At 44.2% G+C, this 14,673-nt stretch overlaps 3 protein-coding genes across 6 annotated transcripts; 1 reads left to right on the forward strand and 2 right to left on the reverse strand.

Annotated features, from left to right (window-relative positions):
- Nucleotides 1-360: 360 nt before the first annotated feature.
- LOC123155848 (myb family transcription factor PHL7) lies at nt 361-4,110 on the forward strand. Of its 2 annotated transcripts, XM_044573993.1 has the most exons (7): nt 361-579; nt 1,109-1,332; nt 1,624-1,700; nt 1,791-1,833; nt 1,913-1,970; nt 2,196-2,265; nt 3,371-4,110. In XM_044573993.1, the coding sequence occupies exons 2-7, from the start codon at nt 1,119-1,121 to the stop codon at nt 3,923-3,925; spliced, it is 1,017 nt and encodes a 338-aa protein (XP_044429928.1). In that variant the 5' UTR covers nt 361-579; nt 1,109-1,118; the 3' UTR covers nt 3,926-4,110. The 2 variants fall into 2 exon arrangements, with proteins under 2 accessions (XP_044429928.1, XP_044429927.1); XM_044573992.1 differs by lacking the exon at nt 361-579 and having other exon boundaries at nt 602-1,332.
- Nucleotides 4,111-4,250: 140 nt separating this feature from the next.
- On the reverse strand, nt 4,251-7,135 carry LOC123155849 (probable calcium-binding protein CML21). Of its 2 annotated transcripts, none has more exons than XM_044573994.1 (5): nt 6,833-7,135; nt 5,961-6,208; nt 5,432-5,631; nt 5,084-5,258; nt 4,251-4,610 (listed from the first exon to the last, which is right to left on the reverse strand). In XM_044573994.1, the coding sequence occupies exons 2-5, from the start codon at nt 6,154-6,156 to the stop codon at nt 4,507-4,509; spliced, it is 675 nt and encodes a 224-aa protein (XP_044429929.1). In that variant the 5' UTR covers nt 6,157-6,208; nt 6,833-7,135; the 3' UTR covers nt 4,251-4,506. The 2 variants fall into 2 exon arrangements, with proteins under 2 accessions (XP_044429929.1, XP_044429930.1); XM_044573995.1 differs by having other exon boundaries at nt 6,838-7,068.
- Nucleotides 7,136-11,447: 4,312 nt separating this feature from the next.
- On the reverse strand, nt 11,448-14,342 carry LOC123155850 (F-box protein At5g03100-like). Of its 2 annotated transcripts, XM_044573997.1 has the most exons (5): nt 14,136-14,342; nt 13,920-14,016; nt 12,325-13,199; nt 11,953-12,108; nt 11,448-11,852 (listed from the first exon to the last, which is right to left on the reverse strand). In XM_044573997.1, exons 3-5 carry the CDS (start codon nt 13,180-13,182, stop codon nt 11,658-11,660), a joined length of 1,209 nt encoding a protein of 402 aa, XP_044429932.1. In that variant the 5' UTR covers nt 13,183-13,199; nt 13,920-14,016; nt 14,136-14,342; the 3' UTR covers nt 11,448-11,657. The 2 variants fall into 2 exon arrangements, with proteins under 2 accessions (XP_044429932.1, XP_044429931.1); XM_044573996.1 differs by lacking the exon at nt 13,920-14,016.
- Between the last annotated feature and the right edge of the window lie 331 nt (nt 14,343-14,673).

Genomic DNA, 14,673 nt, shown 5'->3' on the forward strand with positions numbered 1-14,673 from the left:
TAGGTTGGGATCGTTCAAAAAATAGACATGTTTGGTTATAAAGCACATGAATGGTTCGAGCCAAAAAAAGAGAATATGCCTTGAAGATGCTGAACCGTTCCACCCAACCAAATCGGTCGAATCAAATGGCCACCTTTTGCATGCATGACTATGTGAGTATGACTGATGGTCCCGTCCTAAATAATTAGTTCACCACTTATATTCAGCCAAACACATGAATTGAATGGTTCAATCCCAAAAAAATTGAACGGTCCCAACCCATTCATACGATACCTTCAACCAAACGCATCCTAAGTTACTCCCCACTATGACCAGCCTAAGGTGCACGGTGCACCCCTCAAAAAAAAAAAACTTCCGCCACACGCGTCAGGTGGAGAAAGCCATAGCGCCATGTAAAGGGCACCCGCTGCCCAGGGCGACCTGAACCCATCCAAATCTCTGCTCCCAGGAGGAAGGGGGTGACACAGAAAAAATCTCCCAATCTGCGGGAACCATCGGGGCACGGGGATCCTCGCGGCCCGTCTGCGCCATCCGCCGAGCTATCCATCCTGCGGGAGGGTTGGGTGGGTCTTGATTCAGGTGCGCGGTCTCTTTCCTCGCCGAGTTCTTGGGAATCGTACTAGTTCTTCTGGTCTCTACTTCCCAGTGTAGGTTTCAGTTAGGTTTAGGTACCTGCTGTGCTGGGGCCGAACCACCGACCGTCTGGCTGTTGTCTTGTGCTGTGAAACTAGGGAAAATGTAGATCTCCATCCGGCATTTCTTTCTCGAATTGCAATGGTACATGAAAAATTGCATGCCTTTCCCCATCATCACTACGTAGTGTACTTTTTTTTAATCTTGTTTATGGCGCTAGATCTTGGCCGAGGGGTTCAATATCTCATGAAATACATTTGTCAGTAAATAGGCCAAATGAACAACTCCGAGTCCTTCCTTAATAAAAACAAGAAACGGGATCCAACCTCCACTTATGGGTGGACTGCATTCCTAGCCAAGTGATTGTTCAAGAACATCAACGAAGCGACTAGATTTCTTGTACTCTCCCTGCATAATCTACTTGCCGTGGCGGAAATCTAACAACGTGGTTACCTAGTTGACGTTCTTTCTTCAGAGGATGCCAGATGTATGAACCAAAGCCATTTCCGAGCACTGGATCAGCTCACAGCAATCCGATTTCTCATGATCAACAAATCGGACCAACTGCCAATAATGCGGCGTCCAATATTGGTGGAAATAGCTCAAACAACAGCTTTGCCACCAGACAGCGTTTACGGTGGACAGATGAGCTTCATGGATGTTTTCTTGAGGCTGTAACACGACTTGGTGGACCCGACAGTAAGTTCCGATTCCATTTTAGTTTGCTTTTCTCTTTAATATGTTATATAGATCCTTAGCTTGTTGGACTGTCATTAGCTTATTTCTTCCTTCCTACTTCCCTTCATCTTAACCGCAACTGATATGTATGATCCCTGTTTAATATTTAAATTCTTGGGGTGCATTGCTGACTCTCGACACAGGTTTGTTCTAGTTAGTTAATGGAGCAGCCAAACATGATATATGTTGGTATCAAAATATTTCATGAACCCATACATTTAGATTTAGGCACTGATGCCGTTGTGCTTTCAGGGGCTACTCCAAAGGGAATTCTTAGAACAATGGGTGTTCAAGGGTTGACCATTTATCATGTCAAAAGTCATCTGCAGGTAACTGAACCCTGAGATACTTAGCACTTCGGCATAATATTCTTATGAACTTACCCCTGCATTTACTGATTGAGTTTTCTGTTTCTTCAGAAATATCGGCTTGCAAAGTACATCCCAGACCCCACAGCTAGCGGTGGGTAATTGTAGAACAAAAAGGTTTGATTTAGCTTGCGAGAGTTCGAATGCAGCATGATACAATTTTTGTATTGTAGGTGACAAGTTGGAGAAGAAAGATTTAGGAAATCTGCTTGCAGGAATCGAAAGCTCCCCGTAAGTTCACTTTTTGCATGTATGTGTCGCAAAAGGCTGATATATGTGGCATACAAATGTAGTTATCTAAAATGTAGACTTCAATTTATATATTTTACCTGAGTCTAATCCATCTGATGCTTATACTCTCAAATTATCGACTGTGGAACTTTCTGGTAGACTGGTAGTCAACTTGAAGGTTCTTCTGTTTCCTGAATCTTGATAAAGCATACCTTTCAACAACAGGGGAATGGAAACAAGCGAGGTTCTAAAGTTGCAGATGGAGGTGCAGAAGCGGCTGCATGAACAATTAGAGGTAAGTAGATACATTATGGGCTCTGAATCTGTGACTTAGATTCATGTTCTACTGAGCACTCTGTGAATGGCTCATTCTGGCACGGCTGGCAGTAAAACAATGCCATACGGAATACTAAGCTTTTCCATGGACGCTGAACATTTGCACAGAATACTAAATACTAAGCTTTTCCATGGAAATAGTACTGTTTTCTGCATTGAATCTGGTTAATTTATCATATTAAGCCCATTGACATGCATACTCCTTTAGCATGTGATTGCCAAATATTTACAGCAGCACATTCCCCTTACTGTACGTTACCCCAAAACATAAAAAGGACTTGCTCAATGTTGTACATTCTGAAATGGCAAAGTATATATTTTGACTTATCATGCGTACAAATTTCTTTGTCTGGCTCAAAATAAGCTGAAACACATTGTTACTGCAAAAATGAGTTGAAGTTGAAACACACCATCCCTAACCTAAAGTAAGTTGAAGTTGAAATACATCATCACTACATAAATCAGCTGAGATTGTGTGACATCGGCCCTGTTTGGTTCGGCTGTGTATTTCTAAAAGCAGCTGTGAAAAATCTGCTGTGGAAAAACAGCTGTGAAAAATCTGATGTGAAAAAGATGTAGGTCATTTGGCAAACCAGCTGATACAGCTTTTTCAGATTTTGGCCCGCAGCGGAATCAGATTTTGGAAAGCACGTCCTGGGCTGCTTCCGCTTTTGGTTCAGATTTTGGCAGCGGATTTCTGGAATCGGATTCTGCTGGGTTCGCCCTTTGGTTCAGATTCTGCTGCGCGGCAGCAGAATCCATCGATACAAGCTGAACCAAACAGGGTCACATGTCTGCCATAAAACTTAAGTAAACACTAGTCGTTCTGACTTTGCAAACATTATATTTGTTGGATGACATAATCCTGTGTCAATAATCATCTCACATTAGCTCTTGATTCAGTCTCAGCGAAACTGCTGTAGGAAGCACAGTTGTGAAACTGGTCTGGTCATGCATAATTTTTCAGGCAGTGAAGCAGTGTCATGTGAAGCTTCTGTCTTTGCCTTCCAATTGCAGGAAACTATGTCACTCTCACTCACTGCTTCAGCAAAACATATTTGCAGGTACAAAGGCAGCTACAGCTCAGAATAGAAGCCCAAGGCAAGTATCTCCAGAAGATCATGGAGGAGCAGCAGCGCCTGAGCGGTGTGCTGTGCGAATCAGGTAAGCCGAACGCCCTCGCCCTGGCCGAGGAGGAGCTCCACCATGATTTCAGCAAGACTGAGCCATCGACCCCAGTCCTGACCTCAGAGCCCCCATTCCGGGACAATGCCGTGACTGCAAGTGGTGACCTGGAAGGAACAGATGAGCTGCTCAAGGCTCTTTCTTCACATGACGACTGCCTCTCCTTGGACCGTGAGTTTTCGACACCGGATTCCAGTTGTGGTGCCGGTTACCTCCTAAACAGCCCCAGAGATAGCAAGAGGGCTCGTGTCAGCAACAGCCTTGGCCACGGAAACAGCGAGTTCGCACTTCCTCACATCATTCCGGAATCGAGCTCGGGTTCTGATTTGCAGCTGAGCTCGGTGTTCTCATCCGGCACAGGGCGATCTGGTTCATCGGCGGCTTTGGATGCCATTGAAGATGGCTTTACCAATGGCCCGGGTAGTGATGTTTGATCAGGGTTCGCTAGCTGTATCTATCAGTCGGTAGAGCTATTGGTCAATAGAACAGAGTAGATGATGTGTACCATGCCTTCGATGGTGTGTTGTATTGCACCACTTGTGTTTATTCCTTTGAACATTTCTATGGATCAATAAAGTGTTGGCAAATCTAAAAAAAAAAAGAACTTGTGTTTATTCTATCAGAGGCTCCATGCTATTTTAACAGACTGTGATGTTAACGATCTGGAGCTTTTTCATCATCGTGAAACTGCTGTTATTGGGCTTCGGGTTGTACGTGATTTTGGGCTCGGTATCAGGTCGTTAAACTGATTTCACAATCTGTTGTCAAAATAGGCATGAATATAGGATGATGTATACCAACAAGTATAAGCTACGCAAGAACAAATCAGCACGGGGCGGTCTCTTTTGTTTACGACAGAACATAATTTGTGCAATGGAGGCGAAGCTGTTACAGACACTGTTGATACAGGTGTTCAGACATGTCAGTCATTCTATTACGAACATCAAAGAAGATAAAACCACCATGCAACCAATTTATAGTCAGCCATGTTCTTCAGCTGTCGCTTGCACATCGTTCATTCATCGTCGTCCTCGTTTTCGCCTATCCCTACCCAGCGAGTGAATGCAAACAGAAATTCCTTGAAGGTAACCATCCCATTCTTGTCCCAATCCATCTCCTCTGGTGCCATGTGAAAAAAAATGGATATACATTAGTTACCGAATAAGAAGATGCAGCTTCTAGACTAACAGTGCAGATTATCAGTTTTGGATTCCGCAGCTGCAGAGATGGCAAAACATTCACAATGAAGCAGAGAGTTTGCTCACAGATGATGCTGTTAAAAGGTGACATCAAGTAGCTACATTCAGAGGGTGGTACTGGTAGCAGTGTCAAGCATCTTCCTGTGCATATTTAGTTTTCTTCATCTAGATGATGACTCATGAGTGTAGAGTGAAAGTAAGAAAAAGGGCAAACGGAGATTAGAGAGCTAGTCATTTTATTGAGTAGGCATATGTCCAGTCAATGGAAATAATTCATTTGAAGAGACATTGTGTGTCAGATCTTTTTTTACCTTTGGTATGAGAAAAAGATGTGGTGATTCACAAATATATATATATATAAGCGGCGTGCTACTATGAAGTATGTGAACTAACCAAATCTTTTCATGGCTATACGGCCAGCAGAGCGTTCCCCTGGTATGCTCTCATTTATTGCTTGAATCATCTCATCCTTACTCACATACCCATCCTTATTCTTATCCAAGAAGACAAATGCATCAACCAAGGTCTCAAAAGTTGACTCAAGATCTCCTAATCCCATCTTTGTCTTCTGTGTTTTCAGTTAAGGAAATGGTAAAACTCCTGCGTAATTAGTGTACGAGACCTAAGACAGGAAATGACTGCAGAAGTTTGTGAATACCATCTAAGAAATATTGTTAATCCAATCATATTTAAGCCATGATTCCTTCTAATGTGAAACAGTGTATAACGAATGAAGGATACTGCTTCTGACGCAGCCGGATCATTGAGAAGATAAACAAGGCACAGAAAGACAATGAACTCATTGTACTTCATGCCCATATCTTCATTTATGTCGCAGGCTTCAAAGAGATCACTTATCTCCTCCTCTGTGAATGAGATTTCCAGCTTCTGAAAGCAATTCTTCAGCTCTTCTTTATCAATTTCACCATTGGAATCTTCATCTGAGAAAGGTAGGACGCAAGTTCTGGATCTGTTAGTTACACAAAAAGGAAGAAAATGCCTAAAGTAATTATGCTTGTTTGCACAAGTCGGTTAATATTTGTCAGAGTGCAGCATTCTTCCGCATAGACACTGCTGCACTGTAAAACATCACTTGAACTCGACAGTTTATTAAGTGAAACAAGAGATATCAACAAATTATTGATCCGCTCCTCCTTCATTATCACTTCAAAACATAGCAAATAAGACCACTATCGCAATTCGCTACCTACGAACTTACAAGGACAAGAAAAATGACTAGCACACAAAGAGCGAGTGGGGCAGGGCTCACCGAATTGCTCAAAGATAGTCTTGCATTTTCTCAAGCCCTCGTCGATTTTTGGGAACTTCATGATAATACTATTGAACGACTTGACCGAAGTTCCATGCGCCGCTCTCTGCTTCATGGACTCCACCATCTTCGACTCTAGCTTCATGCCATGCGAGCCCCTCCTGCTGGTGTCCTGGCGTCCAAACACGCCTCCCATGCCAGCACTTCACTCAGTGCCCACAACTCAAATGACCAAACAGTAGTAGCACCTGAAAATGAACCATAGTTGTCTGTCAGATGAGACCTCAAGCTTTGGTACCTGCTTCAGAGCACTATAACATTCTGCAAGTAGTGCCAGAACCAAACTATGCTCGCCGCTAGCTACCGCATTCAGAGTCACTCAGTCACAACTCACTAGAGTGTCATTCTATTTCACACGAGAAGAGCATGGCTCTCACTCTCTCAGTATTTCATCATCGTCGTAATCATCAGTCAATCAGCTAATCACAAGACAGCGCGGTACGCAAAGACTGAATCTGAAATGAACAGTGAGGAAATCTGCAGTGGCGGCACGGGCCAGGGCGCGCGGCAGCAAACAACGAGAGCGTACTTGACAGCAACAATTAATTAACGAATATAAAGAATCTAGGCACAGGCAAAGTCCCTGGGCTAACCTAAGCCAAGACCCCACCTAATCCTACCTACCAAGTACCGACCGGGCTCGGTCTTGGGCTCAGTCGAGTTCTCGCGTGCCGCCAAATCATCGTCTACCCAGAAGAAACCAGCGGAGGTTTCGGTTGCTTGCGCGCGCGCAGGACGAACAGAGCAGCCGCGAGAACACCACGCGGAATCAATCAGGGGGGAGACTGGGAGTGGATAGAGCAGGGGCTTGCCTTGCCTGGGCTCGAGAGTCGGCGAGGTGGATGCGCGCGGGGATCCGGAACCGGAGGCGCTGATCGGCGGGGGAAGGCACGAGCTTCGATCGGCGGCGGGGGAGGTGCGATATTTTTCCTTCTTCGCCCCCGGGATTCTTCGGGTCTGGCTGGGGGAGGCGAGGGAAGCTTTTCCTTTTCGATGCAGGAGATAGGAGGGTGGCGACTGGCGAGAGCGGCGTGAGGTGGCAGCAGCCTGCGCGGAGGGACCGGGCAAGGATGGTTTGGTGCGGCTGACATGTGGGGACAAGTGTTGGTAGAGCCCGGACGTCAGTGAGTGATACGTGGGGGGAGAGGGTGGTGGACTGGTGGGTTAGGTGGCTCTGTGAATGGCGATGGCTTCGCCGAGATGACACGCCGCCGGGTGGCCGGTGCCCCGTGAATGGAAGAGTCGACCTCGGACCGTTGTCTCGCTGTCGCCGCTTCCATTTTTCTTTCCTTTTCTTTCCTTTTCTTGATTGATTGAGTGCATTATCGCGAAATTGCTGCGACGCGATGATTAAAGCGCGTATGCATTAGAAATTAAAATTTAATCGTAAATTGGACCAATAAAGGTGAGTAACCAAAATTATACGCTTGAATTCGTATTCGAAGTGTCGCAATTTTTAGATCACAATATATTATTGATCTAATTCATGGTCAAAATTGAATTTAAAATGTGTGCATGTCTTATCCGTTAAATAGAGGGAATAATAGTCTCGTGTTGCCTATGTAATACTCCCTCCGTCCCACAATGTAAGACGTTTTTTGACATTTTTTTTGACACTACACTAGTGTCAAAAAACATCCTATATTATGGGACAGAGGAAGTAGTTGCTATTCCCTCGGTCCCATAATCTAGTTTTAAAAACGTTTTTATATTATAAGTTGAAGGGAGTACTATTTTGTACTATAATGTTGCATGCTTGAGATTTTTTTACGCATTGTAGTAAGTCTGTGTCTACCATCATTAATCCGATATAATCTCAACTATTTTTATGGTTTCGTACTAACTCACGTTATACTAATAACGTTTACAACTATTGAGATCAACTTAGCATAGTCACTATATTGACAGTCTCCATATCACATATGAAGCACGCTCTATATGAATAATCTTTACAACTATTAAGAGCAACTTACTAGACAGTGGCTGAGCTACAGACACTTATCTAGGAGAACGGGCCATGTCAAGGAATACCTCTGAACTCTAACCCAAATTTAGCATTACTCTTCACTGAATTTTCATTGGGCTTGACGGGCCATAGCCTAGTTCGACCCAACCATAGCTCTGCCATGGTAGCAGAGTCACTACATTGACAACCCCCATATCACATATAAAGCACACTTTATATGGATACTCTTTTATAGCTATTAAGAGCAACTTAGCATAGTCACTATATTGGCAGCCTTCATATCACATATGTAGTGTGTTCTATATGGATATGGAGAGTGGAGGCTGCTGAGGTGATGCACAAACTCGGAGTTTCCATAATGGTTGCCTCTATATCGTGGGATCCACTCATCAATGTGACATCATTTTTTTGATCTTAAATACATATTCAGTTAAACCACCAACATTTAGTTAAACCTGAGCACGAGACAAGCACTTGGACGACCGCTAGCACGAGCACAACGTCTAGGGCGGGGACGATTCCCAACTATAGAAGTTTTTGAATGAGGATTTCAACATGGATTTTAAGAAGGATTACAACTAGGATTAGAACAACCTTAAAACTACAATTCTCTACTAATTCAACTACAGACTCTTCCTCCTCTTGGAAGTGAGCTTGCAGGCGAGGGAGGCTTCAAGTACCTTGACTTCCGCGTTCACGCGGTGGACGAATGCATGTGCATCCTCGATGATGGATACAATCACATTTTTTAGGCCGTCGTGAACGTGGCTTCCATTTCTAGGCAAACGGCCGCCCAGATGTGATCGAAGTACATGAGGGTTGGCGGGAGGCGGGCGCGGCCAACGGCTGATTCAGGCTTACGGCATGTGTCGTTCTCGACCCACTCAGAGTAATGTCATACCCTCTCCTAGAACTTTCTCTCAACGCGACCCTCTTCGGTATCGCCGACGAACGGTCCGGGGGAGGGTGTCGCCGTACTGACATAGTTGATGCTCGTGGTTGTGGCAGCAATTGGGGAGTGCGAAGAAAGGGGCGAGGTGGTGATCGGCTTAGAGGGTGAGCGTGGTGGCAACGGTGATTGGGGTTATAATAACTGCGAAGGGGCACGCTCCAGCAGAAAACGGGGGATGATTTCCGCGGGTGGGTAGGAAACATGTGTGCAATATGACAACGGTCATTAATCAGTGCTCTTCCCGATGGAAATGCGATTGCCGCATTGGTAGGGGCATAAGTGGTAGGATACCATTAACAAACCAACAACCATAGCCTCCAAATATGGAGGCTAACCCGCTGGATATGGAGTGTCTATATTAATTATGGCGACACGGGGCCATATGATGAGTCTACTAAAGTGTCATTTTGAATCAAAATCAGCATATCAACAATTATTATGTCGATCGGCTCGATATAGCGACTCTGCTAAAGTTGCTCCAAGCGCCCGAAAGCTCCCTACCACATCAGAGCGTGTGGGACAAAATCCGCCGCAGTTATAGACAGTTTTTGACATTAGGAAATTTTCAGCTCCCGCCCGATCATCCAGGCGCATCATCGCCACGTCTCCTCCATCCACCTCTGCAGCCTGCTAGTGACCAAGACCCCTTTTTCCTTTGGCATCGCACGCCCTTGGAATCACCCACGTGAGGCATTGCCGCCACGTACTCGTCGCCCTGCACCCGGCCACATAGACACCTATCCTTGTCCTCCCGGGTTCCGACATTACTCCCCCGTCCCTCTGTGTCCTCTTGCCGACAGTAATGCACACACATAATCATGGTCGGTGTTGTGGTCAAGCTCGAGGAAGATGACAACTACAATGGTGATGCAAAGTCCAAGAGGTTGTCTGGACAGTGGGGCTAGCCTCGCCTCATGGGTGCGACCTTCCGACGAGAGCAATCATTGTAGGGTGGTCGAAGGACATGAATAAGTGATATGAGAGCCAGTCGATGCGACCAGGACGACACAATTGGGAAGTGACAAGGTAGAATAAAAATATTAAAAGTAAGGGCTCCTTTGATTCAAAGGAATTTCATAGGATTTTTGAAGGGTTGAAATCCTTAGGAATTTTCCGTATGCTAGTCGTTTGATTCATAGGATTGATTCCTATAGATATTTTTTTTCAAAGAAATCATGTGTGCTATGATTCATTGGAAATCTAGCATCCACTTCAACGGACGAAGTTTTGGCTCCAGAAAGCACATGATATATTCCTGATGAACAATAAATTTAAAACAAATAGAAAATAAATTCTAAAAATGCTGATATTTTTTAGATGTTCATGTTAGTGTAACAAGCGTGCTTGTCAATTTTCATGCAAAACGGGATAGCGTCGCTTCGTTTTTTAAGATAACATTTGTTGTTCAACTTGTTTTTTTTTGTTTTTGCACATGTCAACATGCTTGAAGGGGAGCCTTGGCGCAGTGGTAAAGCTGCTGCCTTGTGACCATGAGGTCATGGGTTCAAGTCCTGGAAACAGCCTCTTACAGAAATGTAGGAAAAGGCTGCGTACTATAGACCCAAAGTGGTCGGACCTTTCTCTGGACCCTGTGCAAGCGGGAGCTACATGCACCAGGTTGCACATGTCAACATGCTTAAGCTCCCCCCCCCCCCCCCCCTCCCCCTAAAAATTATATATATATATATATATATTCAAACAAATTTGAACTTGGCAAAATATATTTTTGGCGCGCATGAGCATATACTCCCTAGAGCCAAAAACAATATCCGCCACTCCTACCTCTTTTTAGATTTTTTTTTGTGGCATCAAACACTCTACACTAGTCCTGTAGGATTCAAATTCAAATGAGCATACCACTCCAGTCGTGTATTCATTCTATTCCTGCCTTTTGAGAATCCTGCGAATTAAAGAGGGCCTAAATGTGTAACCCGCTGACAAGTGAGGTCCATGCGACATAAGAACTACTTCCTCCGTTCCATAATATAAGAACGTTTTTCAAACTAACATAGTTTGGAAAACGTTCTTATATTATGGGACATAGGGAGTATATAAAAGGTTATAGTTTTAGAGAATCTGAGAAAGTGGAGGGCTTCAAAACCTTTGAAGGAGAAGCCATTCTAAAGCTCTCTGTTTAGGGAATCTTTTAGAGTTGCTCTTAGCAAGTCATGGCTAGTGACAAATCAAGTGTTATATAAGGAGGTAAGGCGACCTAAGGCGAGCACCACCGGCGCCTTATCACCTAAGTGTCTAAGGCAGGATGCATTAAAACGATTTATATCAATTATTTGATACCGCCTTTTATTTTTATCTTTTTTAGAAATACTTGTAACTACAAATACAATGTTTTGGATGAAGATCCAAAAATTACAAAGTAATTCCTAAAAGTAGGAATTGCAATTAAACCACTTAAACCACTATTTCAAAATTTGTACCATGATCTAAAGGGTGTCACATGATTCATGTTAGTCAAATTTCTGTGCCAGAATGCCTCAACACACGTACCCCAGATCTGAAACATGATTAACTTAAGTGTAAACACAAGAATGTGTAATGTCTGGACAGATTTAGCCAAACAGAAGAAGAATATCAGCTCCCCCCTCTCCAGTTAATGTCGGCGTCTAGAAAAGGGTAAAGCGCGGCTCTTGACAAACTTAGCACTAACCAAATGTGGCAAGAGGGGGACAGGTCCGAAAACAAGGCCTTAACACAAACATGATTAGTAACCCTCGATATTGATTTTCCCGTCTGGGATGAAGATCGGTAGCAGCGCCTGCACCAACGTACCGATCCTAGGATCATCTTTGCTGCAGCATATCTTGATTCTCTCGATACGAGGATAGCCCCTGATTGCCGGTGCTCGCCTTGATGGTAATGAAGCAGATTCAACCTCCTTGCGTGTTTCACAGTGCTCCTGCGGCATGTCAAAACCACACGGGAGTATCAACTTTGATCATTCTGATGCTGTAGCAAAGCAGTGCCAGCTAGACATACATATCTGGGAGAAGTATTACCATCTTGAGCTTAACAGTTAGCTCTTTCAGCATGGGCGAGCGATGGACAATACGGAACAGTGGGTAGAAGTCAGCAGCCATGCACCAATCACCCAGCACCAAGCTCGTCAGATTGCTGAACATCGGGCATGCTTGCAAACCCCTCTCGAATGTGAGCTTCACAAGCAATATGATCATGTTAAGGAGTTGAAAACAGAGCAAGCTGAATAGTTAATGATACAATATTTCCATGCTAGCTTGCCAACATATAGTAAACAGTACATAATCACTTCAAAAAGTAGATTGTGTCTGACATTAAAACTAAGAAGCGACTAATTCGGCATGCAAATATATTCACCTACGAATATGAAAAGGAAAATAACCCATCAGTACCTCAGGTAACGGTGCATGCAACTCCAATGTTGTGGCATGTGAAAGGCCATCAAGTAGATGATGATCTACTTCTGTGTTATCATCATAATGAAACTCAGACCCTAGACTAAGCGAAGCTGACACTAGAGAAGACAGATCCCAGGTAACTATAGCACCACGACGACATTCTGGGTCAATGACAGAGAGATGGGTAAGCTTCCTAGCACCAATCAGGAGATCATTGCCAATGATGCAGTCGATGATATGTAGAACCTTGAGTGAGCTCGATGAGATCCTCCTTGTATCGAGAATGCAACACTCCAACTCTAGATGTTCGAGCACAGGCCAGTCATAATTCAGCGGCTTATCGAACCAATCGTTCAAACGGACATACCAGAGCCTGATTCTTTTGAGGTACAGAGAAGGAAACATTGCTGTGCTATCCAAAATCAGATGGTGGTGAAATCCAGAAATATGAAGGAGACGAACTTTGTGCTTGATGGCATGACGAATCCACACAGAACTCTTCTTACTACTGCGAGTCGTGATGACGACCCGGACCTCATCCAAGGAAACAGTGCCGTCACGCAAGAGCAGCAAGTGGTCCACGAAGTTCTCCAGCTTGTGGTTATCAAAGCAAGCAATGCCCACATCATTTTTAACCACGAAGTCTTTGTTGTTGATGTGGATAAATGGAACAGAGCTCCAGAGATTGCGCCACCTTGGTGAGAGAAGACTTGTGCGCACGACCTCCGGCGTCGGCAGGAAGGACATCACGTGGTGGAGCAGATCGTCGGACAGGCTGCTGAGCCTGTCGACACCGTTGTCGTTGCCTCGCACACTCTTGGAACCACAGGGAATGGATGCTGGTGCCGACATTTTATCAAACAGGATGGCTGCATAAATCAACAAAAGGCAAAGCGAATGCATATATAATCAAAATCACAGATATACACATTGAAGAAATCCTAGATACACACGATGAGATGAGATGATTCCATACACGAGACTGTTTCAATCTTGAAGCAACTGTACTGGCAATCACACAATGCGACCTTGTGTAAAAGGATACAGTCTAGGAAAGGAAAAAACATATGCAGCCTCGAGCAAAATTCTGTGGAAAATTTCAGCTGTAAATGCCAACATCCTTCTACATTTGTGTCTATGGCATTTCTTCCGAGCAAACTTCTAAGCAAAATAAATCTGGACTGGGTTAGCAAGTAGCAACATTCCGTTACTTGAATGGAAATATTGATTCTTGCACTGAAAAGAAAGAGGTAGGGGGAGAATGACTTCAACGCACTAATAGGAATTTTGCTAAGCAATTATGTTGTCTAAGATATTGAAATAATCCAATAATCACTGCTATAGCTTCACAAAGTATTTTTGTATTCTTCAAAACATTTCACTTTGAATTACAGCAGTCAATGATTGACGACAGTTAAACATAAGCTCAACAGTAGTAGCAAAAATGGTGGTAGTTGCAGAGTATGGTAGTCAGTTTGCAACAAACAGAATTTTGTGCCCACTTCATCTGGCTACAAAAAGGGGAATGTGGTGATCATAATGTTATTTCACATAAATCTGTAAAATAACTTAACAGTTCATGCACTCACTTTAGTATCTTTGCAAATAATCCAAAGATTGACCAAATTACGCAAGAGCTAGCAATCTCTAGGTAACACCAATGGCACCATTCTGCAAATACTGCATCTGGCGTGCACACGCACAAGTGATTAGCTACTTCTGCTGACCTCTTAAACTGGTTCGTCTAGAAATAGCTAGGGTTCTGCACTCCGATTTCCGCTGGTAGAAACTGCAGATGTACTGACCTAACAGTCGGGGAGGTGGTACAGCGGTGGTGGTGCCCGATGACTCGGTCGAGGCGTCGGCGATGCGGCCGCAGCCGGAGGCGGCGCAGCGAGCCGTCGAGGAGGGCGGCGGCGCGGCGCAGCCGCGAGAAGCAACTGTTGTCTCGCTCTCACTCACTTCATTCGCGTGCTACGGCGGCGACTGGCTGCCCTTCTACTTTTTTTTTTGAGGGCTAGGCTGCCCTTCTACTGAGGCACTGGGTCAGCGACAATAATTGGGCCCAATATGGTCTGGCCGACGAAGCGCATAATAAAAAATCTAGCCCAATAAGAAAACGGTAATGTTACCTGATGAACGTTCGCTCAAATGGCATTTCGAACGATTTTTATGGCATTTTTAGTTGTGTGGAATGACAGTTTTTCAGAGTGACATGGCATTTTTTGGCCAAATATGAGGTCCCATCAGAAAATATGTGTTAAGAAAATATGTGTTAGGGCATTCCAATTTTAAGACACTGGAATCCCCTCAAAAGAAAAAAAATCAAGACAATGGAAGAAT

Source organism: Triticum aestivum, chromosome 7B (assembly GCF_018294505.1).
Source record: "Triticum aestivum cultivar Chinese Spring chromosome 7B, IWGSC CS RefSeq v2.1, whole genome shotgun sequence".
Taxonomy (NCBI): Eukaryota; Viridiplantae; Streptophyta; class Magnoliopsida; order Poales; family Poaceae; genus Triticum; species Triticum aestivum.